The sequence below is a fragment of the Pavona decussata genome, unplaced genomic scaffold (genome assembly GCF_977016875.1).
Source record: "Pavona decussata unplaced genomic scaffold, jaPavDecu1.1 SCAFFOLD_187, whole genome shotgun sequence".
Classification (NCBI taxonomy): Eukaryota; Metazoa; Cnidaria; class Anthozoa; order Scleractinia; family Agariciidae; genus Pavona; species Pavona decussata.
This window is the reverse complement of record NW_028145596.1, coordinates 397,985-425,508: the sequence shown is the minus strand read 5'-3', so window position 1 is coordinate 425,508 and position 27,524 is coordinate 397,985. Positions and strand designations below refer to the sequence as shown.

At 39.7% G+C, this 27,524-nt stretch overlaps 1 protein-coding gene and 1 pseudogene across 2 annotated transcripts; one reads left to right on the top strand and one right to left on the bottom strand.

Moving 5' to 3' along the window:
• Positions 1-260: 260 nt before the first annotated feature.
• On the bottom strand, positions 261-6,898 carry LOC146462463 (uncharacterized). Its single transcript, XM_085085603.1, has 4 exons — positions 6,722-6,898; positions 3,301-3,528; positions 1,443-1,559; positions 261-356 (listed from the first exon to the last, which is right to left on the bottom strand). The coding sequence occupies exons 1-4, from the start codon at positions 6,896-6,898 to the stop codon at positions 261-263; spliced, it is 618 nt and encodes a 205-aa protein (XP_084941729.1).
• Positions 6,899-8,583: 1,685 nt separating this feature from the next.
• LOC146462462 (uncharacterized) lies at positions 8,584-27,065 on the top strand (annotated as a pseudogene). Its single transcript, XR_014857120.1, has 9 exons — positions 8,584-9,016; positions 9,177-9,277; positions 9,673-9,842; positions 18,319-18,473; positions 19,273-19,947; positions 20,917-21,105; positions 21,737-21,853; positions 22,497-22,637; positions 23,883-27,065. The product of XR_014857120.1 is annotated as an uncharacterized LOC146462462 (transcript).
• The last annotated feature ends 459 nt before the right edge of the window (positions 27,066-27,524 follow it).

The window sequence follows — 27,524 nt, the reverse complement described above, 5'->3', positions numbered from 1 at the left end:
TTTAATTGATGTTTTGCCACTTTAAGAGGGCAAAAAGTATTTTGTAAATAGCATTTTTCTGATAACATAACCGTGGATAAATAACGTTGTTTGATTTGATTTTATTTTGAAAGGGTTATGCAAAAGAAGGTCCGCTGTTTTGTATGATTCATGGAAGGTAAATATTTTTTTCTCTTCTCAATCCAGTGTCTGTTCTCGCTCTTTCCCACTGACGCCCGCATCAGAAGATTAATGACTCCTTGTCTAACACCAGCGTTTCTTCACTCGATCTGTTTGACTAAATGGAGCCTTGCCAGACCAGCTGCGCCTCCTGAGGCAAGCCACGAAAAAGCTTGCTTATAAGGGTTGAAACGAACCTGGGGAAAATAAACTTTGAACTAAGTAATCAGTGTTCTAATAACAACTACTACAAAAGAAGGGGTTAATCGATATCCTTTTGACTTACAAGACTACATTATCACGATGGACTAAAACACAGCCAAAGAGGTGCGGTAGTAAAGTGGTGGGGAGGGGAGGGGGAGGGAGTCCTCACCAGTTTTCTACGGGGAGGTTCCGTCTCGAGGTCCAAACTCTTACCCTGTTATAAACCATTTTTGCAAGAAAAAGTAATCCCTTCCACATAGCTAAAGTAGAAATACTGCATAGTATTTCCTTGGGTCTGTTAAATAACCGTTCTACCCCAATGTCGTCTACCCTTCATCTCCTAAAATCCCTTCCCTTTAATATACCTCCAGCATGAATAAAAGGCACCCTTTTCGGGTTGGCTCGATGGCCAGCCACTTTACGAAAAATGAGCCGGCGCCCTCTCTTCGGGGCTTCCCCGAAAAGTCCATTTTAGGGAGTAACCTCTCCCCTAGCCTGCGTTATAGGGGAAAGGCGTAAAAAAAAAAAGAGAAAAAAGGTAGGAAAGGGGAGGGTCCCCTCATTTCTCTTACTTTTCTCGCCCTCCCTCCCCCTCCCCGATTATGTCTGCAACGCAGGCTACCTCCCCCCCCCCTCCCTCCGTGTGTAGTGGGTAGTGGTTTAGACTCAGAGGGTCTGCAATTTGCGGATTGCCATGTTGTCAGTTAAGGCCGGTTTCCATGGAAAGCGAGTAGCCTGCAGACCGGGCCTTATTTTTATTATTTTTCGCGTTTTTTTTTCAGGCGAGCTGAGGCAAGCGCGCACAATCTATCCGCAAAAAAGATCCGTTAAAAATGCACTGCATGGGAAAGAGGGACCCTTGGTATAGAGGGAAGGAGTGGTTGGTTTATTTCAAGATTTTACGGTGGGTATAAACTGCTTATTGTAATCCATTGCATGTGGATAAAAAAAAAGGAATAATAATAAAAATGGCGCTTGCAACACAAATTACGACACAACATTTTTCTTTTACGCTTGCGGTAGCTGTGACAGGAGCACAAGTAACACATTACATTTTAAAAGTCACGCAATCTCCCTACCTTGTGTATTGCCTGGGGATTGTACAAACAGTCATACGGGACATTCTGCATGGAGTCTGGATTTAAAAGACGTTTCACATCTGGATCGGACTTGGTTATAGCATTTGCAAACTCAAGCTACAGAGACAAAAGAAGATCATGTGCACTGCTTAGCAACACACCATGACAGTTGTTATTATGGCTCCGCAGTAGAACTGAACATTGAGGTCAGTTCTTGCTGGTTTTGCGCCATGACCTCCCATGACCTCCAGGACCGCTTACCTCATTATAGTCTATTCTCTGGCCTGTCTCGTGCGAATGTATATGAATAGAGCAACAAAAGGAAGGCTGAAAATGATGTATTATTGGACGGACACAGGCATGCTCGGAAAGATAAAATCCGACTGCTCCTATCTGGAGTCGAACCTAAGACCTTCCGATTACTAGTTCGGATGCTCTACCACTGAGGTTCAGGAGACTCGTGGGAGCTAAGGCCGTTCCGGGGGGGCACTTGACCCATGTTTGGGTATAGGGGTGCCGCTGGGGGCTTGAAAGCCTGACCCTGTTTAGGACGAAAATAACCTTAAATACCTATCCTGTGTAGGACAGCGCCCTCTATTTTAAGACCCTATTTAGGACAAAGGACAACATCTATCTCTTGCGTTACACAAGTGTTTATGTCACTGTCACTTACCGGACGTGATGTTCCAGGCATTGAAACGCGAATACCAATCACAACAGATAAAATAATACACTTCCTAGAAGCGATGGCGAAAAATCCCAAAATTTCGCATTAACAGCGGTAAACCTTAAGTGGAAACTCGATTGACGTGAAGCATTGTTCACTAAAATAAATACAGACTAACGTCTCTGATTTCGGACTGATTGCCAAATACAACAGTCTTGCAACCATACCCTGTCTAGGACGGATCCAGGGCAGACTGGCTTGAAATTATATACCCTGTTCAGGGCAGAGAGGCCAAAAACCATACCCTATCCAGCGGCACTTCCCCGTATAGCTCATGTAGGGGAGTACCCCCCCCCCCCCCCCGAGAGGCCGTTAAACTGGGTTCATGGGACAAACATCCTGTATAGGACATACTGCTAGGATTGGAATGTCAATGTGTGGCATATGCGCAATGGAAATAAATAAAAGCAAGGCTGATTCCACCTGCAATGGAAATGACCTCATCTCTTATTTTATTGCTTTTAACTTCTATTGATGGCATCAATTACCCTTCAAAATGATTTCGATTACGAGCTTACTTCTAATGAAAGACAAGAAACACGTTTCGACGGCACAAACTAGTCTAAACACCAACTGTTTGCTTGTTAGATTTTCTAAGAGTCCTTCCCTTCGTCTTTCTTCGACTAGTGAGCAAGTCTAAGTGTTTTTCACGGTGATTCCTCATAACCCAGCTGGGATAAAAAATCGTGCTTTAAAAAAATTAACCCTGTAAACCACAAAAACTTCAAAATCGAACAACTTCAACTTCGAAAGTGTGTTTCATCAGATATCCAAACACTGCGCCTCGTTTTTTCAACCTTCTTCTCAGTGTTTGGGATATCTGATGAAACACGCTTTCGAGTATTTGATATGGCTTCTCAAATGATCAATATACCTGACATAACACGCTTTCTCGTATTTGATATATTACATGAGGGTCGTACAGGGGGGTCTCTTGCACGGTTCACGAACAGAAAAAATAGCAAATCACGGATCACAGAAACGAAAATTTCATTCTCTTCACGGGTCACGCAAAACCTTCAGGTCATCACATTCACGTTTCACGGAAAATAAAATCAGCTAATCACGCATCACGAAAATACCCTTGTACGACCCCTTACATGAAGAATCACACATAGATGAGTGACTTACAGTGTTAACATCATGAAAGACCAGTTTGTGTTGCTGAAGAATTTCTTGAGTGGATTGAGGAAGTGATTCCTTTTCCTTTCCAACAGAGGTTCCCAATTTCCTTTTCTTTATTGATTCACCTGTGTCCTCATCTTCGAGTGTCGTGGTGTCTTCCATTTCTTGGCTGGCATTTTCGTTACCAGGTTCTGATGCATCTTGGGGCTTTTCCAAACTTACCCTGTAAATGCCCTGTTGACGAACAAAGAAAACTCGTTTTAGTCAATAGACAATCGAATCTCTACATCAAGGTGACACAGGAAGGCGGCGCAGCCGAGTGATTTTAGGCATAGACTCGTATTCTGGAGGCCCCAGTTTCGAGTCCCTTCTCAGAAAGTCATGTCCAATATCAATAGGCAAACTGATACGGTTTGAAAAAAAAAAAAACAACAACAACAGCCTTACGATCCGTACGGAAAGACAATTGTCGGTTCGTATACGGACGGAAAATAGCACCTCATTTTAAAAGGGGACTTAGAATATTTCCACGTCATATGTGTCGAGCGAGGGGTTCAACGGTTTGACGATCCGTACAGTTTGTACAGATTGTAAAGACACCTTTCGGTACGTATACGGATGGAAAATTACATCACATTAAGGGGACTTGAATATCTCCATGTCTTATTTGACCGAGGGGTTTAAACGGTTTGACGATCCGTACAGTTTGTACAGATGATAAAGACACCTTTCGTTCCGTAAACGGATGGAAAATTACATCACATTAAGGGGACTTGAATATCTCCATGTCTTATTTGACCGAGGGGTTTAAACGGTTTGACGATCCGTAGGGTTTGTACAGATCGTTTTATGGATACTGGTTATCTGCGCACTGTATAAATTGTCTAATATTCAGCCCGTCTGGCTGAACCACAAATTGAAAATGTCACTGCAGAGCAAAGTCAATGATTATTTTAAACGAATATTTTGCACTGAGAGAAACACTAGACAAAGTTAATTTTAGTGCGAGGCTATTCGAGTGAGGCATAAAGTTTCTTAAGTTTGAACTTAAGTTACGGTTAAGCGTTAAATTTTGTTCTGTTAGTTTTAAACTGTATTATGCAGTCTTTGTATCGATAAAACATGTGTCCGTGACGTTTATTCTCAGACCCCGCTTAATACGGTCCCCCGGATAATACGGTAAAGGTAAAGTTTAAAAAGGTGACCCCCCGGGCAGAACCTCCCCGGTATGACACTTTGTCTAGTACCTCCGACTCTCCGACCCTCCCCTTCCCTCACCCACCCCCCCCCCCCCCTTCCCTTCACCCCACCATTCGGAATGTGAGATAATAAACAGATTGCCATATCAGTCTTAAAGGGACTATATCACCCCAGGCGCATGCGTGCGTTGATGAGAAGCGCTTTGAGAGGTGCTTTGAAATCGTTGGCCCAACAGTTTTCCAAATATCGTCTGATAGTTCAGGAAGCTGTTTTCATTTGTTTGAATCGCATTCATCTTCGGAAAGTTACGTAAATTTTTAATGTACAAACGTTCTTTACTTATTACAGAGCCTGCTAATAAAGATATTTTTGAAAGCTTTTGCAATGGCGGAAAAGCAAAAATTTGCGAGCCGCTAATACAACAAATGAGATGGTAGATCCACAGAACGAACGATCACTGCCACAATACTGAGAAACAGGATTTATTCCAAGACTTAGTTTGGCGTTAGTAAGATTCTAATAGAATAAAGGTAAGCTCCGAACCGAAGAAATTAACGCTTGTTAAACTGCACCATGGAGCATTTGGCCTGCAGCTGGTTTGTTCCGGCCGTGAGGTATTTGTCAGTTTATTTCCAAAAAACGCTTATGCCCGGAGGTCAGTGGGCGCTCTTGGAGCTAACTGGTGGATAATTTGCAGCACTTCCCCCCAAACATCTCAAACACCTACAACTTTACTTAATTAACAAAAACGCAAAATCAAACAGTACAACCCCAATAGAATATTTCATCCTCAACCTCGTTCCCAGGGTCTCTCCTCTTCACGTCTCGCTCCCTTGGACGTGAAGAGAAGAGACCCTGGGAACGAGGTTGTTTCAGCCTTTGGTTGAATCGTTTTCGATGATTGATGCAGACTCCTACCCAGACGTTCTTCGGTTCGTCGCGTCACGCAATCCTCCACAGACTCCCAGAGAAGACGGTGTGACTTAACACGCCAAAGAAAGCCTGCGTTGGAGGCTTTACTTGATAAAGTCAATTTAAATTCTTCACCAGAGAGATGACTGTTTCAACATTCGGCACTGTGTTCTTCCGAAAAATGCTTTTGGAATCAACGGAATCAAATATGTTGCTAGAATACGAGACCTCAATATATACTTGCGTTAATTACCCTCACTGTGGCTGTAGCGACACCTGTTTTCTTCCAAATGTTTATCTAATTCCCCAAACTTTCCGTGTCCAGAGGGAGGGCTTTCGCTGTTTAGGTGAAGATACTCGTTTTCATCTTTGTTTTGTAAATCAAGAGACTATCGTGATGGCTCAAAAAGCAGCGAACAAAAAAGGAAGGGAAATTTTGGTTAAATCGAAACGTAATTTCTTTTCCAACCGGCTGCTGAGGGAGCAGGGATGGCGCAGTGGTGAGAGCACTTGCCTCCCACTAATTTGACCCGGGTTCAACTCCCGGACTCTGCGTTATACGTGGGTTGAGGTTGTTGTTGGTTCTCGTCTTTGCTTGGAGAGGTTTTTCTCCGGCTACTCCGGTTTTCCCCTCTCCTCAAAAACCAACATTTCTAAATTCCAATTCGACTCGGTAAGTGTACCCAATAAGTGCTTTCTGTGCTAAATACATTGATACTTAAATAAAGTGATTTTAGGTAGACTGTTCACAGTCCCCTATTATTCCGTGTGATTGCCGAGATCATGTGCCTTGATGGTTGTTCCTGGAATGGATACTCCTAAACAAGGTTGGACACCTTGTGGTGTTTACACAATGTAGTATTCCTAATCCCGATAGCTCTGACGTAGACGAGAACAGAGGCCCATTTGTTAGGCAGAGAACTCAGAGAATAGAGCTCCATTTGGGCAGAAAACATCCGCTTTTAGGGTTTAGCACTAATCTTCACTATGGAGGCCTAAGCACTTCTTTAAAAAACGGCTGATTCCTTTTCCTTGTGGGATTTTGGTATATTAAAGGAAAATTTAAAATTAACAAAGACCGCCTGGCATGATTATGTGCATGACTATTACGGACTAACCATCACTCAAATGCAAGCCTTCTTGGTTTACTCGCACAGAAGTCGCTGATAACTCTCTCGGGGGTCAATCGGCATCTCCCTGTATGCGTCGGTGCATAAGAGCCAGAGATGATAGTCGCTCTGTCAGCATAGTGGACCGCACGTATCTTTTCATTCTTCTCGTGGTGCTAAATGATCTCTCTGGTGTAGCAGGACACTGGCATGGTGAGGAGAATAGTAAACACGCTGGCAACATTCAGATAGAGATCTTCACTTGTACAACTCTGTGTATCCTCCAGGTTGTTTGGTTTCTTCCCCTCTGCAAGCACCCATCTCGCGATACCTGATAATTGCTTGGACACCTCTGTGAATCGCTGCCATGTTTGCCGCTCCATCATAGCCCTGTGCGCGCATGCGGTCAATATCTATCCAGTCCATAGCCCTGCTGGGTCTCTAGAAACCTCTCGGCTAGCGCCTGTCCTGTGGTACTCTCAGCTTGTACAAACCCAAGGAACTCCTCCCGTACCTGCACCTTCTTGTTGTCCTCTCGTGTGTGCAACACGCTTTATTTAATTCTCTTGCTGATTGATCAATTGAAGTCATTGACAAGCATTTTGAATGATCAGCTTATGTCCTTTCTACTTTCTTTCTTACAATTACAGGCGCACGGCTGTCAAAGCCTCTGTAAGGCGGAAATCAACAGTCAACTAAATTTTCGTGCGCAAAACTATTTCAAAGTTCTATAGTAACAGTTCTATCCTTTGTTTAGCTTTCATCATTTTTAATATCTAATATTAAAATCCATTAATTTATTTTTCAAAATAAAACCTTGATATAGCGGGTATTCGCTATTGAATAGTCAGCAAAAAAAAAAAAATACGGCCTTTCAGCTGTTAAAAAACTATAATTACGAAAATTCTTATTAAGCCCGTGCTTAATGGCTTAAAGGCCGGCTACGCCCCTGACTGTACTAGATTACAAGCAGCTGTCCATATTTTTCTTAGGGAAAGTAAAACATTCAAATTAAACCACGCAGGCACGCGCGAAAATTGCCTCCCTCGAGGGACGCGACGGCTTCTGTTCGTGCATCGCGTCTCCCTCGCGGGAAGCAATGATTTTCGCGCTAGCGGCACGTGGCCGTCGCTTGCTCTAGTCCTCTTACTCTAAAGCTGAACACTCAATCCACAGTTCTATCGAATGCAAGAGTTGGTTCAAGTTGAAAAAATTCCAAAAAAATCTAAAAAGAAGTTGCTGAAAAAGTAAAAGCTTACGAAAAATTTGAAAGCCGCAACTTGCAGTTTGGCCATTTATTTCATCTCATAAACGAACCAACTCGAGTTCTGGGCAAAATACGTTTGCTCCCAATGACGTGAACTAAGATATTTTTTAGTCTTTGCGTTATTCTCGGAGTTTTGAATGCAAAGCAAGTCCCGAGAGGCTCTCTTCTTTGGACATCTTGTCGCTGACGACTTGATTAAATCAGTGACCGGGTTGGCTTCAGCAGAACTGACGGGGAGAGTGCAACCAACTGTAAGTAAGACCCTTATGTTTGGATATTTAGCCTCCTCAGCAAATTTCAGACACTCGATACGTTTTCCGGCAGTGTTGAACGGTCTTGAACTTGTGAAGTTTCCATTTTTCAAACGACCTGAGATCGAGATAATAATACCCTGCTAGCAGGGGTTTCTTTCTGGAAAGTCTTTCAACTTGTATGAAGTCGTCGGCGTCTCTTGTTTTTCGCGTAGTAAACAAACCGACTACGTGAAATCTGAAAGAGACGCGAACGACTTCGTACATGCTAAAAGATTTGTCAGAAAGAAACCCCTGCTAGCAAGGTAATATAATAATCATTGCGATCTCAGTTTAGTTGTAAAAATTTTAGATACAAAAACTTTTTTAAATAATCATAACAATGACAAAAAGTCAGGTTTGAGGGTGGAGAGGGGGAGGGGCGGAACCTCCCAACCTTCCCACTAGATCCGCACTGGAGTGCGACCAATCGCGGCCTGGGTACTAGTCAGCTGCCAACAGTAAACTGATTCTGCGGTTTCTCGCTGAAAAGCCCAGAAAAACATGGCGGATTCACATGCTATGTTTTGTTTTGTTTTGTTTTTTTGCAGCTCTTCAGTTCCACGAGCAGAAAAAAATATGACTTGTATGTTCTTTCTGGTTCAAAATTCAGTGCAGCTGATTTAGACAAAAGCTATGGATATTTTAATCTTTTTAGTGGATATTTCAGTTATTTCGACCTTTTTTCCGCAGGCAACTTTGTCATCTTTGGCGGGACCCGAGTGGCGCGAAGCGTTTTAGATGAGGGCAGTTACGTGCCGTTTTGCATGATCGCTTGTAAACAATGACTCTTTCAGTTTAAGACCTTGAAGTTTAGTTTGGGAGCGGCTCTCGAAAACCTCACTGCACAGCAGCTCCGAAAACATATCTTCGTGGCCACTACGTGGTCCTCCGGGACGCAATTGTTTTGGGCGTTTTCGTTTCCTCTCGTTCTTACAGCAAAGGTAAGGAGTCAAATCAGTTCATTTGATGTGTGTTTTCAAGGAATTTCTCCTGGTTGATTTGGTGGTCTTATACATGTACGCAGTCATCAAAGTTTGTCAATGTTTGTTCGTCTTCCTGCATCGAACAGTTTTCATGTTCTTTTCAATGTTTGCGTTTCAGTTCTTATAATCACCAGAGAAGGGTTTTGGTCTTACCGTTTGGTTGAATTCGAAACGACGTGCCACTGTTGAAGATCTCAGCACCACGATTGAAAAGCTAAGGTAAGCTTAATTGTGAAGTCTCGTGACTGATTCATGTACTAGTCTCAGCTGTTTCAACTGGAAAACAATTTTCAGTTTGTAAATTCACGTTTATATTACTAATTAAATTGTAATCGAAAGCAATATTTAATTTGGAGCAACAAAACGTAGTTGTAAAATCCTCAAGGAATTATTGTTTTCTGCGAAGTGATATCTTGCAACAGAATCTGTCTGCTTAATGAAAATAATTTTTGAGAATTCGCCTACATGGACAATGGCCTTCAACAAACTCACCCACAAGGAAGATGACACTTTTGATTGTACGCTTAATAAATAATAAAATATAGTCATAACTGTATTGGTATTGTCAAAATGAGTCACAAGTTGTGCAAGACTCTTGTTATTTACATTTGTAGGCCACCATTTTGGACAAACGTAGAGAAGGCAAGTTAACTTCTCTTTGGATGAGTTTGTTGTGGGCAAGTGAGCGAACCAGTTACTGGTTGTCTTTTCAGAACTAAAGAGAAACCTCTTCTAACAAGAGGCAAAGAAAGTGAAATTAGATGTCAACATTATGCTAAAACAGGTAAGATTTTAAACTCTGATTTACACCTTTTGCTCCCATTTGCATCTCATTTGCCGCTTTGATGCATTAAATTCAGATATTTCTGGAATGGTAATCCTTCAGTTATACATGCCATTTTAATCTGGGAATGTTTCATACTGAAGGTAATGGTCTTAGAGAAAAGTTTTAAAATTTCTGCTTCAAACAATTTCCTTTGTTGGACCTTGAACATCACATGCATGATGCGTGGATCCGAATTTGCATGAAGTGCAGACAATTATTGTAACATTGTCTGAGTGTCATCTTATATTTTACTGTTCATCTGGGAAAAACCCACCCAGACACACAAGACTTGGTTGATCAATCTGTTCTCAAAACAATTTTATTCTTAGCAAGAAGTATTAATTCTCAATCGGTAGTTATCCATGCTGAACAGGTTGTTAGTCAGGATCTCATCAGACTCGTGGTCTAAAATCTCTTGGGCAAGGTACACAATCTTGCGTGTTAGGTTGTTGATCCTTTTTGGCTGTTTGGAACAATTTCCTTCATGTACTGTATTTATTCCATTAATAACTGTCCAACTTTTGAATAAGCACCCAACTTGAATAAGTGCCGACCCCACCCTACACCCCTCCCAACTAAAGACATTTCTGTACCAGCTGAACATGAAGTAAGAGAACCAAAATCAACCAAAATTGGTTTTAGATACAGTAGTTAATGAACTTTTACAGTACCGGACAGAAGAAACCTAACAGAGAACACTGCACTGAATGCATTCTTAAAGCGTTCTGCTTTGCGTTCCTTAAGCGCTCCCCTAGCGTTCCCTAAGCAGTTTAAAATGAAACGCTAGAGAGAACGCATTCAGCTAATTATCTTCAGGAACGCGTTTCTTCTGAAAGTTTTGTGCAAAGTCTAGAGTGCCCGAAACGACATTAGTGTTGGTCGGAAAGATAGGCAAACTCTCGCTTTATGCGAGACAACGGATTGTAAATTTACATCAACTAAAAAGAATGATTTCCAGATAGCCAATGAAATTAGGGAAGGGGACAACATAAATGTGTCTAAACCAGTATTAAGTCTTTTCCTATTCGACGTTTTAATCAAACAGGGAATCTCCATGACAAACTTAACCACGCACGGGACGAAATAAAAAAAAATTCTCATCCGATATTTTAATATCATGATGAACAGATCAGATGCGAGGAAACAATAAACCTTTTTCGATTGAACTTGCCTTTATTCTCCTGGCATATTGAAACATCGAAGCGTCAGGCAAGTACTATACGAAAGAAATCGGGCTGGACCTGAAGTGGGACAAACTATTTCAAATTGATCTGTTTAATTGTCATTTACTTTGCGCTTTGGGTTCTACCTGTACTTCGCACGTTCGATGGTACACGCTAAACTATTCTTCAAATAAATACTTCAACAAGCTGTTTTAATAATCCTGTAAATCGAAATCTTTTAGGAAGCGATAAATCGCGACTTACATCCAAAGTGGATTGTCTACCTTCGGATGCATTGTCTTACGGCAAAATATATCATCATACATCAGGATAACAGGCTCTTCGCACGGTTCCCACGAGGTTCTGAAGCCTAAATAGTTTTTCTGAACGTAAAAGAATTCATCTCTTCTCGTTTTAAGCCAGCTTTAATGTATAATGAAGCTGAAGTAGGAGATTAGTGAGCATTCAAGCCACAAAAGCACCTTCAACACATCGAACCACACCTTGTTTACAAGATCCAATCATTGTGCGATTTTCTCAGATAAGCAGTACTGTTGGCCAGCAGAAACTATCCAAATGAATTTCGGAAAACAACATGGCATTGACATTTACGAAGGATCACTTATCATGCTTATCGAAGTTTGTTTTAGTTTTTTTTTCGATAATTTTTTTGCTGCGCATATGGATTATCATGCGCCATTTTTACCCATCATCTTTTGCTGCTTTCCACTGGATTTTCTGGGCCTCGAGAATGCGTTCCTAAGAACGCATTCCCCTTAAACCGGAATGCTTATTTTTTTAGCGTTCTCTTAGCGTTCCAGTAACGCATTCCGTGATAGGTTTCTTCTGTCCAGTACTGTAACTTTTAGCGTTCCCTAAGCGTTCTACTTTGCGTTCCCTAATTTTCCAGTAACGCGTTCCCTGTTAGGTTTCTTCTGTCCGGTACTGTAATTTTTAGCGTTCCCTTAGCGCTCCCTAAATGTTCCACTTTGCGTTCCCTAATTTTCCAGTAACACGTTCCCTGTTAGGTTTCTTCTGTCCAGTACTGTATATTGTTTATGTTAGATTGTGCACTTTGTTTTGTTTTGTCGAAGCGAAATAAATTTGTTATCCCTTGTTTTGTTATCTTCTGAAATTGTCCTTGTTTGCTGAAAATGTTGGGAAAATCATAAGCGCCCACCATTGAATAAGTACCCACCCTGCCTTGTAACTCGAACAAAATTTGATTTTTCCTGGACTTGTCTCCAGTCATTTTATACTATCTAACTCAAACTCAATTCGAACTCCCTACTAACTCAAACTAAGTTTACTCTGCTTTGGCTAACATTTACCAACAGCTGTAGGGAGCAGCTCTTAAATAATTTTTTGATAATGTGATTGTAATGTTTGCCAAACTACCTTAATTTCGTGTAGATCTCATACATTGGAAAGCAAGACTAGAGGAAAACCTCTTCTAACAAGCAACAAAGAAGTGAAGTAAGACATCAACTATGCTATTTTTAAAATAGGTAAGATTTTAAACTTTTATTAGCACTTTTCACTTCCCTTTACATCTCATTGCTTCTTTAATGAATTAAATTCACCCTCAAGTTTAGTAATGAGGCATCTATAGTGGAACATTCGTGGGCCATTTACAAGGTTCTCCTCAAGTGCTCACAACCTACTAAAAAGCCAGCTGCTTTGAATTCTGAGCCTTTTTCTTTTCGGTGAAAAGGCTTACATGTATATACGTGGGGTGTGGGAAGAATGCGAGTTCCGGAGTTGTGAGTTGTGAGTAATAGAGTTGCAGGTTACGAGTTGCCAAACCTAGAAAATGAAAATTTCTTGTCAAGATAACATTATATAAAAGTTAGGGATCGCAAAGACGTAAAACCACATATTTCAGAAAAAATGCGGTAACTCAGGACTGGGAGGGTACTTTTGTCTTTCATCAAGTTCAGTTTTAAGATCTACTAAGTTTCACCCAGAACAAAGCGCGTTTAGTTCCGAGTAATGTACTGCAATTATAATCTACAGTGTATTTTTAACGACAGTTTGCTGCTTTGAAAATTCGAAGAAACGAAAGTTCATTTCTTCTAAATTTTGAAAGCAAGGAAAGTTCTTTACTTTGAAATTTTCGAAAGAATTCGCATCATCTGCCGCATTTTCTTCGAAATATCGCATTGAGCGACGCGAAATACCGTACGAAATTTTGCCGACATATCGTCGAAAATTCACAAGAACAATAGACAAAATTCATCGAAATTCGCTCTCATTACTTTTGCACAGTAAGTGCTGTAAATGACCTTTTATATTTCTTATGTTAGATTTTGCACTTTGTTTTGTCTTGTCTAAGGGAAATAAATTTGTTACCCCTTGTTTTGTTATTCTCTGAAAATGTCCTTGTTTACTGAAAATGTTGGGAAAATTATAAGCGCCCACCCATGAAAAAGTACCCACCCTCCCTTCTAACTCGAACAAAATTTGATTTTTCCTGGACTTGTCTCCTGTCATTTTATACTATCTAACTCAAACTCAATTCGAACTCCGTACTAACTCAAACTAAGTTTACTCTGCTTTGGCTAACATTTACCAACAGCTGTAGGGAGCAGCTCTTAAATAATTTTTTGATAATGTGATTGTAATGTTTGCCAAACTACCTTAATTTCATGTAGATCTCATACATTGGAAAGCAAGACTAGAGAGAAACCTCTTCTAACAAGCGACAAAGAAGAGAATTAAGACATCAGCAATGCTATTTTTAAAATAGGTAAGATTTAAAACTTTTAGTAGCACTATTCACTTCCCTTTACATCTCATTGCTTCTTTGATGGATTAATGAATTCAGTCTCAAGTTTAGTAGTGAGGCATCTATAGTGGAAAATTTGTGGGCCAATTACAAGGTTCTCCTCAAGTGCTCACAACCTGCTAAAAAGCCAGCTGCTTTGAATTCTGAGCCTTTCTGTTTTTGGTAAAAAGGCTTACATGTATATACTTGGTGTGTGGGAAGAATGTGAGTTCCGGAGTTGTGAGTTGTGAGTTAGAGTTGTGGGTTACGAGTTGCCAAACTAGAAAATGAAAATTTCTTGTCAAGATAACATTACATAAAAGTTAGGGATCGCAAAGACGTAAAACCACACATTTCAGAAAAAATGCGGTAACTCCTGGGAGGGTACTTTTGTTTTTTTATCAAGTTCAGTTTTAAGATCTACTAAGTTGCAGCCAGAGGGTTAACTTAAAGATAGGTTTTGTCCTTGTAGCCAGAACGTTAGTTTAGTCTTTATAAACACAAAACGCATGGGAAAAGATCACTGGCCAGTTACATGTAGTTTCTTTTTGATAGTTACTGTTAATCCATGCATAATAAGTTTACTTTTATAAATTATGGTAGCATAAAATAACACAAAATAAAATAAAACATTGCTTACCATTACACTCGGGATTGTCCTCCATGGTGTACCGTCATGAGGGAAAAAGAGAAATTAACGTGCATGTACACATCACAACATTTTATCAGAGTTTCTTGGATTTTTCCACGCGTTCATTAAACCGCAAGTAGTAACAGTGTTGGTTACTCCCATATTTTAAAGTGAAAGAATGCTTACAAGTCTAAAGTTTTGAACAGAACCCCTAAGAGTGGTCTACATGTACTTTTTTCGGCTGTGGGTTCTTACTTAATTTAACCCTTAAAAGGTACGAAAAGAAAACTAATCAGATTCGTATTTTTGTTTCTACTATGATCTTGAGATATAAAGCAATGACATGTAGATCCCTAACACTTCTTTTACCCAAAAAGGTTCTGGGTGCAAATGAGCAGATATAAAACTGGACTCCCCGTCTCCATAAACAGAGCTTCTGATATTATGCGATGTTGCGATTTCGCATAATTGACCTAAAATTGCAACAAATCGCACAATTCATGAAAAATCACAGAATTTGTACAAAATTGCACAATTTAAGGAAAACAAGAAGCTGTTTCCAGCTTAAACTCGGGCCATATTTGACTGTGTGGTGCGTAAAGCCTACAATCTTTTAACAGTGATAACCTCCAGCATCGCCAATTCCTCTAAATAGATAGCCTGCGAGCAAGCTCTCTTGGGGGTGGATCCTCTCTCCCCTTCCCGCCCCCCACCCCCCAGATAGATACAGAGATATAGTGAGGCAATAAGTAACCACCAGATAGAATTGCATTTCTTGCAGTCAGAATGAAATACAGGGGAAAACGACATTTGTCATACGAATGCTTTTTATAACCCCCGGGCTTAAATCCTTACGTTTTCACCTTTCGAAGAATCAAAGAAACCATTTGTACGGTCCTAATATGTATGTGACGCTGGGTCGATGACGGATTGTAATTTTCGGTATGATCTAGACCCAGGGGGGTACTCCCTTATGTGACCTTAACGGGGACGTGCGGCCTAATAGGGTATGGTTTTCAGGGTGTTTTGTCTTGAACGGGGTATCTATTTCATCACTTTCTGTCTTAAACAGGCTATCCCTGCATGACCTAATGGCTTAAACAGATTGTGATTACCAATGCATTAATTAAAATACAGTAAGAAACTAATGTATTCTTATTTCATTCTAGTCTTAAACAGGGTGTGATTTTGGGTTAAATGTCTTAGAAAGGGCCTGAAAATTTTGAATTCTGTCTTAAACGGGATAGGGAAATCGGAGAATTGTGTCTTAAACAGGGTCAGGGTTTGAACGCCCTCGCTGCACCTCCCTACCCAACCATCTGTTGAGTTGCATCACTTGTACGTTTATATCCTTGTACGTTTTTCAATGTTTTGCTGTTTATATTTTTAAATGAAATTCAGGGGAAAGCATTTGTTATTCACCTTTCATTTGAAGACAGAAACCCTTTCTACATTGATTGTTTTTCTACAGTAAACGTGAGACATCTTTATCTATCTTGGCCCGTGAGGTCATAGACTGATTTAGTTGCCAAATTTTCGGTTAAACAAAACTAACCTTGAGGCACTCAGGTTAGCCTAAAGAGCACTCCAGTTAGCCTAAATAGCACTTAGGTTAGCTTGACGGTTAGCAGTTTATGTTGGGGTTGTTTATGCCTCGCATGCCTTGCATGTTTTGTTCATGCCTCGCACGTCTGGGTCTTATATTGTAAAAACTCCTCACGGCCCGAAAACAAAGAACGCGGCCGAGAATTTAAAGAATTTGATAACACGACAGAAAACGTAACTAGTACTAGCCGAGTAAAATAAACGAGACCGAGAACAATAACTCGTGGCCCCAAGTCTTATCTCTCGGCCCATCGCGACCCCAAGAAGAAAAAAGAATTTGATAATGCTACCAAAAACTTAACTCGGTCCGCCTTACGGCCCGAGTATAAAGAGCAAAATCTTGCTGTTTGTTAAGTTCTCCGATAATTTAAACGTTATCTCAAGGCGTTTTATCTTTCAAAAGGCCTCAAAAGTCACCTGGAAGCGATCTTTCATTGAACAAATGAACAAACAGGCATCCTATGCATCATTTCACATGTTGGGGACCTGGTGCTGGTTTTCAATATTAAGCGAGTGATCATTGGCCCAGAATAAACAATCCATTTATGTAAATACACCAATCACAATCGATATATTTTTAAGAAGTCATTTGATCCCTTCATACTTGATTTCATACTAGCGATGTAAGTATTGGCGTGAAAACTGCTCGATGGTCGCTTGCAATATGTAGTTATTCTGTTTTTATTGAAACAAACATCCTTATTATGGATAAGTTTGTTGTAAGTTAAAACACTGAGCACTTCTTCACAGGAGAAAAAAAAGATCGCGCCTTCCTGTAAATATTTTGGCGAAAGACAGGGCAAGAAAGTACCCTGAAGGAACGTTTCATGTTGACAATGGTCTATTGTTTTGCTCTTCATGTAACATAGTGGTTGATCATCTACGAAAGTTTGTGGTAGACAAGCACCTTGAGGCTGAGTCACACAAGCAGAACGCAGAAAAAATTGCGGTTGGGAAGCAACCAACCTTGAAAACAGTTTTGACCTAGCTGTAAAATGGAAACTCTTTCTTTGTATGCTGTGAAAAAAAAAACATGAACAAATTGCCTGCAACTACGTACTTTAATTTAGTTTTCTGCTTTTCTTGTTAGAGGTAATAACTTCATGCATGTCAAGCAAAAAAATAAATATCTATCTGTATTATGCATGTTGACAACGCGAAGAAAATTTACGTTACACTAAATTAGCGCGAATTTTTCAAAAGTTAAGTTTACATGCATTAAATTAACGCGAATTTTTCGATAAGCATCTTGCTTTATTTACTGCGATTTTCATTATTCTGCAAACTCGCACTTTACATTTCTGAATGCCAAACTGCGTTTTGGCTTCCGTCAATAAAACCTTCCAAGACAAGTGCACGGATGTTTCTAAGTTTTTTTTTTAAAGCCAAAAATTTGTTTTTGAAGCCTAACTATAGACCCTATCAATTCAAAAGATAGTGACTCTGAAGAGCCAACAGAGGAGTCATGAACTAATAAGGTTTTGTAATGAAATAAAGGTGCTTTAAAATAACAAATTATGTTGTAAAAAAGCATGCATTAAATTTACATCGACATTAATTAAGATACATTAAATTAACGCAAATTTTGTAAAATCGCGTTAATAAAGTGCATTGTTAATTTCCTATTATAAGGTAAACATATTTATGGCTACAAATGATCGGTGAGTTATGTTGATGCCTACTGAAGTTGTTCTCGGTTTATAATTTGTGTGTGACACTTAATTGACCAAATAAGCAATCCTTGGTTTTCAATAATTTGAAATGAGGTGATTGTTTCGTCATTCCTTTGTGCCCTAATTGCTTCTTGAACAGCAAAAAATGGATTGTGCTCCTCTTAAACCTAATAAAACAAGGTTAAATTGGCTTAAATGAAATCGCATAATTTGCTGCATAATAGACCTTTCGTGCCGCATAATGAGACTTAAAAGTGCTGCATAATTTCCAATTTTTTTTCGCACCCTATCAGAAGCCCTGCCAAAAAGGATGAGAATGCCCATCGGGGGGGGGGGGGGGATGTTTGTTTTTACGTCTTTGCAATCCCTAACATATATACAGTATGTTATCTTGACTAGGATTAGAAATATCCTCACTTGATTTTCTAGGCTTGCAAAGTTCTCACAACTCCAACTTCCAACTCAGAGTCAATTGAGTCAAATGGCTGTGTTTGAGTGCTTTTTACTGCTTGACAACATTACAAAATCCTACAACAATTTTTAAAAGTATGGCTGTAATAATAATTGGAAGTTTATTTTCAATGCTTACTGACAGGGCATCTGAGAAGCACTGTGTAGAGATGGAGAGCCTGGATGATCCTAGACTGAGAGCTTAAAGATTGATTACATGGACCCTGAGAGTAGGAGTATTGAGAGAAGGCTTTAGAACAATGGAAGGTAATGAGGACACCTTGCCAGAAGACATAAGAGGTGACTATGTATAAATTTAATCAATGATATTTTTCTGCGTGACAACAGAACTACAATCTTGAGCAAGACTAGTTGAGAAAAATGGGAATTGTGTACATAAATTTCAATTTACCTTAAGGAGAACACTGCTGTGAAAATTTCCGAAGATTTCACAGCAGGAAATTGAAAAAATTAGGTCAAAGCCTAATTTACACATTGACAATCGCCTGTGTTTGAGTAGTTTTAACTCAAGAACTAAAAGGCATTGTTAGTTATTTTACCAGCCACGGGTAGAAGAATGTAGTTTTGTTAGAACTTGAATACTACATTTTGGAGGACTTTAATTTATTGGTACATGTAGAAGGAAAACTGGGTTTTGATACCGTATTACAAGATTTTAGTAAATGATAACCCTATGTGGTGCTATCAACTGTTAATAAAGTGGACAATTCATGAATATGAAAACCCATATAATTTATCTGGAACTAATAACATAGCATTTAATCTCATGGACTTACTGATTTCCTGCCAAAAAACAGAAAACAAACTTACTTTAATAGCTAAGATCATGTGGGAGATTAAATGCCTGAGACAAAATAAGGTATACGTGTACATGGCATCTACCCTGCTCAATGTAGAACTTTATTTTTGTGCAACTGAAATATTGTATACAGTATTTTGTCAATAATTTTTTAATTAACTTTAAATATACTTTCTGTATAGTGAAATTAATTAAAGAAACATGAAAGTATTCTTTTTTATTGGATTGCTTAATATTTTCATTTTCTCTCTTTTTTTTTTTTTGCCTGTTCTCCATTAGGTTCCAAAACTAAGGAGAAGAAAAGCTCTTTACTGCAGTCTGAAGACAGCCCTCCACAATTCAGTATTAAGCTTCCAAAGACAAGCGAGCTTCCAAACACCAGTGAAAAATGGAGTGATGCTCAACTACCTATTGATGTTCTGCTACTGACGGTGGAGGACTGTGAGTTCTTAAGCTGTTTCCAATACCTTGATAAACCTTTCAGGAGTTGGCACAAAGAGATTGGTTATGTGTACTTTGGATCAACTGGAAGCGGTGACCAGGAGAAGCTAAAGATTGCATTAATAAAATGCTCCAAAGGGTCTGCAGAGCCAGGTGGTTCTTCAACAGCTGTAAAGAATGCAGTCAAGGTCCTGCATCCCAAGGCTGTATTTTCAGTGGGTACCTGCAGTGGCTTAAGTCCTGATAAAGCCAAACTAGGAGATGTTATCGTATCTTCCAAGCTAACAACACCTTCCGGCTTCAAAACACCTGTGAGCAGAAATATTGGTCAGCTTATCAGGCATATTGTCGATGGCTGGGTTGCTCCTTTGGAAAACCCAGATGAGCGAGAAGTGAGAGTGCACCGTGATGGTGATATTCTGAGCCAGCGACTGGCACCCAGGTCTGGTTGGAGGCATGAAGATGTTGTTCAGCAATATCCTGAAGCTATTGCTATTGAATCAGAGGGTGAAGGTAAGTGTTTTAAGAAATTGATTGCATCCTTTGTCTATCAATTTGTGAATTACTTGTACAAAGTAAAGGTCTAAGCAACAGTAAACTGAATTTAAGGACATTGCCAACTTTTGTTAAAGCGCATACATGTATGTTCTATGCATCTTGAGATACTCAGGTTTCCTTATGGGTGGTGCCTACTAATACAGAGATATTTTTGCGTTGTTTAAAACTAAGCAGAGAAAGCAGAACTTAGCAAGTGATTTTGCCAATAAATGGTATTTAAAAAGAAAATTGGGGTTAGCCATACATTTTTTCAGAGATTCATGTAATAAAGCTTCAATCTGGAAAAAAAAAACGCCATACATGTACATTGCTTTGTATTTTTATTTTTTGCTTTTTAGAATAATTGTTGCTTAATTTTCTCTAAAGAATGCCTCGCTACCCCCAGTTTTCTTTCTGGATTCCAGTAGCCCATATTAAGATCTGCTTTTCCCGCATAGTCATATACTTTTGTATTAGGAAGCACCATCCTTAAAAATGCTTAGAGGGTATCTTAGACAGTCTATACTGTGCTTAGATGCATCCACTTACTCCTTCTTCTTAATACTGTACAGTTATCACCTATTGGCTAGCTCCAACCTTTCCTTTGTAGAGTAATAATTCATATTACACTTAAGAGGTTACAATAGTCAGAGTTGAATGCAAACGAAAGAACATTTATCTTGTAATATTTTATAAGCGCTAGCCAAATTTTCAAACCCAATTTGTTGACTACAATGTGATTTCATACTATCCAGTAGTCATGAAGCATGACATAGGTGGGGGGAGGGGTGGAGCAAGAATATTACTAGAATATTCTAACACTGTTCACCCACCCTCCCTCCCCCACAACTATGCCTAACTAGAGTGTATGCCTACCACTTGCCTGAAATCATGAATGTTTTTAGAGCACATCAATAGTTCAAATTATCTGTTTTCCTATTTCAGGTCTTTATGCAGCAGCCTATGATGACAAGGTAGAATGGGTGATAGTAAAAGGTGTGGCCAGTTTTGGAGATCCAACTCAGCCTTCAAGTGGTGACTGGATGGCTTTTGCAAGTACCATGGCAGCCTCTGTTGTGGCAAACATTCTTAACGATCCTCGTGTTTTCCAAGGATGGCCACACTATAGCCAAGGTAAATGTCATCACTGGAAAAGCTCGCTGAAGGACATGATCAATTGAGTCAGGCCTTAAAAATATTCTTTTTTAGCTCTTCTTGCCTGTTGTTTCTAATAATGTTCATGTAACTTGTATTATGCTTGGCTTTCATTTTATTTTATGAACATTTGATGGTTTTGACCCAAAGGAAAGAGTGAATTTTTCATGTGGCTAAATGTAATTTAGGCAAGGTTCAAGTCAAGACAATGCCGGTCAGTGGTTGCCTCTCGTCGCGGCGCTGGGCTGACCTTTCACCTCTCTGCTGGGGGCACCTCATGGTTCTCTTTGCATTTGCTTGCTTGCTGACCTGTGAGAAAAGCCATTTTACTTGCTTTATTTTCAAGCCTTTTTCCCTCTCTGCCCTCCCTTGGTAAGCATTCCACTGATTGGGTTCAGTGTGACAGTGCCTTTGGTGGTGGCTGCTTGCAGGGTTGCCATAAACCTCCTTCCCTGTGCCTGATTGCTACTCAGCTCCACCAACCTTTTAGGCACCAGCTCCCAAGCTCATCTATCGTTGATGAGTTTAATAGCTCAATAAACCATACAAATGCATGTTGTGTGTTTTTATTTTTAAAATTTACCGAGTCATTTTAAATATTAATTTTCAGGTGACATCAGCGAACACATGAGCACTGAAATGGAAGAATTGAATATTCCTCATAGCACAGGAAGAAAGGAAAATGAAAAAACGAGAAAAAGAAAGAGAGAAGGAAGCGAGGATGAAGGTCAGTTCCAGTTACCTATGTACATAAAAAAGCATATGTTGGCGATTGGTTTGTTGAAAAATTACAGGTAGCAATTTCAGGGGTTTCATTAACATTTTCATTTGGACAAGAGCTTATTGTACCTGGGCATAATAGTTAACTTTAATATGATCTCTTGTTACAAACAGTGGTTGAGATGTTTAAAGTAGCTGGACAAAGTTGTGTTCACAGATGATCAATTTAACCTGCGGCTGGCCTTCAATAAAATCCCTGCAATTTATGAAAATGATTTATTTGTTATGTCACATGTGTGGGGTGTCTCTCTATTGAACAATGGTTTGAAGCTTGGAAATAAAAGGGGGGGGGGGGGGGGTCGATCAGATAAGATGGGAAAGAGACGAAACGGGGGACTTACAGGGTATTAAGAGTGTGAAGTAATTCTTTGTTCATGCACTCACATCAAATTGAAAATTAATGCATTGGCAGGTAAACCTAACATTAACATGAACGCTTTAAAAATGTTATCTTTGTCTTCCTTCTTTCGTTCCTTCTTGCTTGCCCGCCCGTCTTTCCATCGTTTTTCAAAAACCGCAAAGGTGATTCATGGCTGGATAGTAGATTACACGAATGTTTATTAGATTTTGTTTTGAATGTTGATCTTCAGATGACCTCAGCGAGAAAGTTGAGCAGACGAGAAAAGCAAGTAAGAAAAAGAAAAGGGAGAAGAAAAGGAAAAAAAAGGGAAGAGAAGAAAAACGAGAAGAAAAGAGAAGGAAAAGGACAAGAAAAGAAAAGAAGGATGAAGGTTAGTTCCAGTTAGTTTCATGTATGGAAAAGGCTAAGCTGGGTATAATTCATGGAAGCAGTCTAATAATTAAACGGTTCTCGCTGTCCTTAAAGACGAAGTATTTGTGTTTGTGAAAGGAATTATAGAGAATTATAAAGAAGTTGCACCGAACCATTTCATTTGTTAGTAGTAATTAATTACAAATGTGCGGGACATACGTTGATGCATAGACCACGAAATAATAGACAGTTTTGCCAAACTGATAGACATAATTCTTCATGGAAAGAAACAAATGTCATAACATCAAGAGTAAAAACGTTCCTGGGTCGTTTTCTTTTCACCGCGCGTGGCCTGGTATAATATTCAACAACAGCCCTGCTGTACAATTCCTGATTGAAAGTAACTAAAAGTTAAACAAGCTGTCCAAAGCAAAAACGTTGTGAAGAATCTAGACTTGAAACTCTCAAGTGTCGAATGTGAGGAATTAAGATTAGAGTAGTTGCAAACCTGTGAAAGTTTAATTTTCTAGGAAGAAATGTGGATGAAGAAGTCGGGACAATAAGAGTTGTGGATATAAGTCTGCTTCTGAGTCGCAACCAAAGAATCGTCTCGTGGAAAGATAAACCTCAGAACGAAAAGGAACTGGCACGATTTTGTCTTCTTTACAAAATTGCCATAAAACTATTATCTTTATTGAGGCTATGGCTCAGCTCTGAGACTTGTTTGTAATACCCTTCTCCTAGACTGTGTTAACTCTTTTAATCAAAAATTATTATTTTTTTATTAATTTTTTTTTCGGGGGGTGTGGCGTTGGCTACAGTTTGGTACTGAAAATTAGCAAACTGTAGTTTGTTCGAAAAGCGAAACCAGTACAGAAAAGGAATCTGAGGGTATTTGAAATAGAAGATCACGATCAGATTTTTATCCCCAATATACCTCTGTTTCGACAAAGGTCCAAAAAAGCGTAAAAGCGTACGCGACAATGCCGAAAGGTAGTCTGGGAAAACCCAATAAATTTCAATAAAAAGTCAGAATCCATATTGCCTGGACCGTACAGCGAAGACTTCAGATGGCGGGCAATATGGATTCTGAGCTTTTATTAAAATTTATTGGGTATTTCCCAGACTACCTTCCGGCATTGTCGCGTACGCTTTTACGCTTTTTTGGACAACCTTTGTCGAAACAGCTGTATTTGGCTGCGCAAAGCTTTCTCGAACAAACAAATTAGCTGATGTAATGTTCATCTTGTTTTCCTCAATCCAGATAATTTGCAACTGCAAGCAGCCGTACAAAAGATAAAGGACGATATCATAGCAGACACGGAGCGGCTTCCAGATCTTCAACAACCCTTCAGATCAAATCCAGGTGAAGGCCCAGAAGCTAAAGATCTGAGTACGGACCAAATATATGTAAATGCAGTAATTCACGAAGGCAGAGTGAACTATGACTTTCCCACAGATAGATGGGAACAACTTAAAGTGTACCCCGCACCCAATGCGAGCCAGTCCAAGTCTGTACGGCCAGAGGACATCTTTGATGCTCAGCACAACAATGTTCTCGTTGTTGGTCGTCCAGGCATTGGCAAAACAATACTGTCTACTAAACTTCTTCGAATGTGGGCATCTAGTAATCCCAAGATGAAAAAGCATTTTGAAATGGCCTTCCTTTTGAAATTCAGGCATTTAAACTCGGAAACAGACCTCAATCTTTATGAGCTGTTGGATCGCGCAGAAACAGTAGGACGTTTGGATGACGAAGTCTGGAGCTATATAAAAGAAAACCCCACCAAAGTACTTTTGATTTTCGATGGAATTGATGAATTCACTGCAAGGTCAGACGTAGCCCAAGATGACTCTTATTACAAGAACACTGGGGAGGCGAAAATGCCCCTCCACTGTCTCTACAGCAAACTAGTGTCAGGAAATCTTCTCCGTGGTTGTACGGTGATAACGACAACAAGACCAACTGCTGTGGAATGTGTTAGAAACCTAACATTCAAAAGGACAGTTGAAATTCTTGGATTTACATCTGAGCAAATTGAGGAATATGTAAAGAAGTTTACAGAAAGTGATCACGTCGCGAAAGAAACAATATGGCAACACATCAGCACAAACATAAACCTCTTTTCACTGTGCTATATCCCCGTTAATTGTTTTATCATATGTCATTGCTTGCTACACTTGATAACGCTCTCAATTTTCGATGGAGGTCTGCAGCTCCCGACAAAGATGACTGAAATTTACAGCATGACCGTCAAGATTTTCTTCTATAAGCACAGTCGTGATGACAAATACAGCTGCTCTAAAACCGACCTTGGGACGTACATGTACAAACCATTTAAACAGCTTCATCCCGAAAATGAAATGGTGTTCAAGAGACTGGGAAAAATCGCTTTTAATGGCATTAAACAAGGAAGATTAATAATTGAATCAAGCGAAGTTGATGGACTGGAGGATTGTGGACTTCTTCACCGTTTACCCGACGCCAAGCCCCGTTCACTTAGTGAAGAGCCCAAAGCACAGTACTGTTTCCTGCACTTAACAATGCAGGAATTTTTCGCTGCTAAGCACGTAACCGACACCATGACTAAAGAGGAATTGCGAAGATTTGTTGCTGTTCACATCAACGAAGGTGCATGGCAAGTAGTGATACAGTTTGTGGCTGGGCTGTTAGAGTCCGATCCAGACCAAGAAATGTCAAATGTTGATATTTTTAGTGAAATTCTTCCTGTGTCGACAAGCAAGCCAAGGGTGGTTACCTGGGACAGTGAGGGAAGAATACTGACCTTCTGGCCAGCTGAGGTGGATACGAGATTAGCCCTGAACGTATGTAAATGTTTGTATGAGATCAATGTAAAGCAGCAGTCTGCAATACAAAACAAATTTGCAGAAATTGTTTTTGATGAGGTATGTTTTCGGAAATGTTTCCTAGCACCTATAGAGTGTGCAGCTGTACTGCATGTCCTTAAAAATGTTAACAGAGACTTGTACTTTAATTTCTCAGAAAACGGAGTTGGTACGTTGAGTTGTGTAGAGATTGGTCGTGCACTAAAATATGTAAATAATAAACTCACTAGGTTAAGCCTAGAGAGAAACGATATAGGAGACCGAGGAGCAGCACACCTGTGTGATGCACTAAAAGATGTAAATAATAAACTTACTGAGTTAAGTCTAAACGCTAACAATATAGGACACCAAGGAGCAACGCACCTTTGTGATGCACTAAAAGATGTAAATAATAAACTCACTGGGTTAAGTCTAAACGAAAACAATATAGGAGACCAAGGAGCGGCCCACCTGTGTGATGCACTAAAAGATGTAAATAATAAACTCACTGGGTTAAGTCTAAACGCTAACAATATAGGACACCAAGGAGCAACGCACCTTTGTAATGCACTAAAAGATGTAAATAATAAACTCACTGGGTTAAGTCTAAACAAAAACAATATAGGACACCAAGGAGCAGCGCAGCTGTGTGATGCACTAAAAGATAAAAATTGTAAACTCATTAACATGGACCTTAGTTATAACAATATAGGAGACCAAGGAGCAGCACACCTGTGTGATGCACTAAAAGATAAAAATTGTAAACTCACTAACTTGGACCTTTATGATAACAATATAGGAGATCAAGGAGCCGCACACCTGTGTGATGCACTAAAAGATAAAAATTGTAAACTCACTAACTTGGACCTTAGTTATAACAATATAGGAGACCAAGGAGTAGCACACCTGTGTGATGCACTAAAAGATAAAAATTGTAAACTCACTAACTTGGACCTTACTTATAACAATATAGGAGACCAAGGAGTAGCACACCTGTGTGATGCACTAAAAGATAAAAATTGTAAACTCACTAACTTGAACCTTGAAGATAACAATATAGGAGATCAAGGAGCCGCACACCTGTGTAATGCACTAAAAGATAAAAATTGTAAACTCACTAACTTGGACCTTAGTTATAACAATATACGAGAACAAGGAGCAGCACACCTGTGTGATGCACTAAAAGATAAAAATTGTAACCTCACTAACCTGGTACTTAGTGATAACTGTATAGGAGACCAAGGAGCAGCACACCTGTGTGATGCACTAAAAGATAAAAATTGTAAACTCACTAACTTGAACCTTCGTAGGAACTTTATAGAAGAACAAGGAGCAGCACACCTGTGTGATGCACTAAAAGATAAAAATGGTAAACTCACTAACTTGGACCTTAATGGTAACAATATAGGAGAACAAGGAGCAGCACACCTGCGTGTTGCACTACAAGATGTACCTTGTCAAGTTATATTTTAGTTCGCACGTCACCCGGGAAATCCGTTAGCAAGAGAGAGCGGTGTTCAATTAAGTATTACAAAACCGTAACCAAAGTAATTACTGTTAACGTACCCGAAAAGACGTAAACAACATAATGAATTAATCAACCGCGAAGAAAATGTAATGTAAATGGAAATGCCTGCGCAAAATACAAGTGTAAATAATTATCTGCTCCGAACATGGCTTTTAGAGCTAAAACCCAAAACGTTGTTTTCCTGCCAGTGTCAATAGATTCCATATTTATTCTCAACAGGAATGTATGTGTAAAGGAACAAATAAACAATTATAGTAAACGTTGTGCTTGCTATTTGCCCAGAGACCGTGCACACCCACAGAGAACGAACAGACGACAAAACACGAAAGGACAACAGGAAGGTTTGGACGTATTTGGCCGGTGTCAAATGACATGAGGTCGAAGGACTTGAAGCACCATAGAGTGAAGGGTGTGTCACTAACCACTTGTACAATTTTCCGGGAGTTATGGCTCTTTATAAACGAATGTTTGGTTTATCATTAGAGTTGAGAAGTAATGGTAAATCGGCCGCCGTAAAGAGATTCGAGTGCTGACGTTTCGAGCCGTAGCGCT

Bases quoted from the DNA above. Each gene is read 5' to 3' on its own strand.
- LOC146462463 (XM_085085603.1), bottom strand. From the start codon at position 6,898: ATGGAGCGGCAAACATGGCAGCGATTCACAGAGGTGTCCAAGCAATTA. The intron at 1,560-3,300 runs GTAAGTCACTCA...TTGTCTCTGTAG, and splicing joins TCTTTCATGATGTTAACACT to CTTGAGTTTGCAAATGCTAT. The intron at 357-1,442 runs GTAGGGAGATTG...TATTTTCCCCAG, and splicing joins ATCCCCAGGCAATACACAAG to GTTCGTTTCAACCCTTATAA.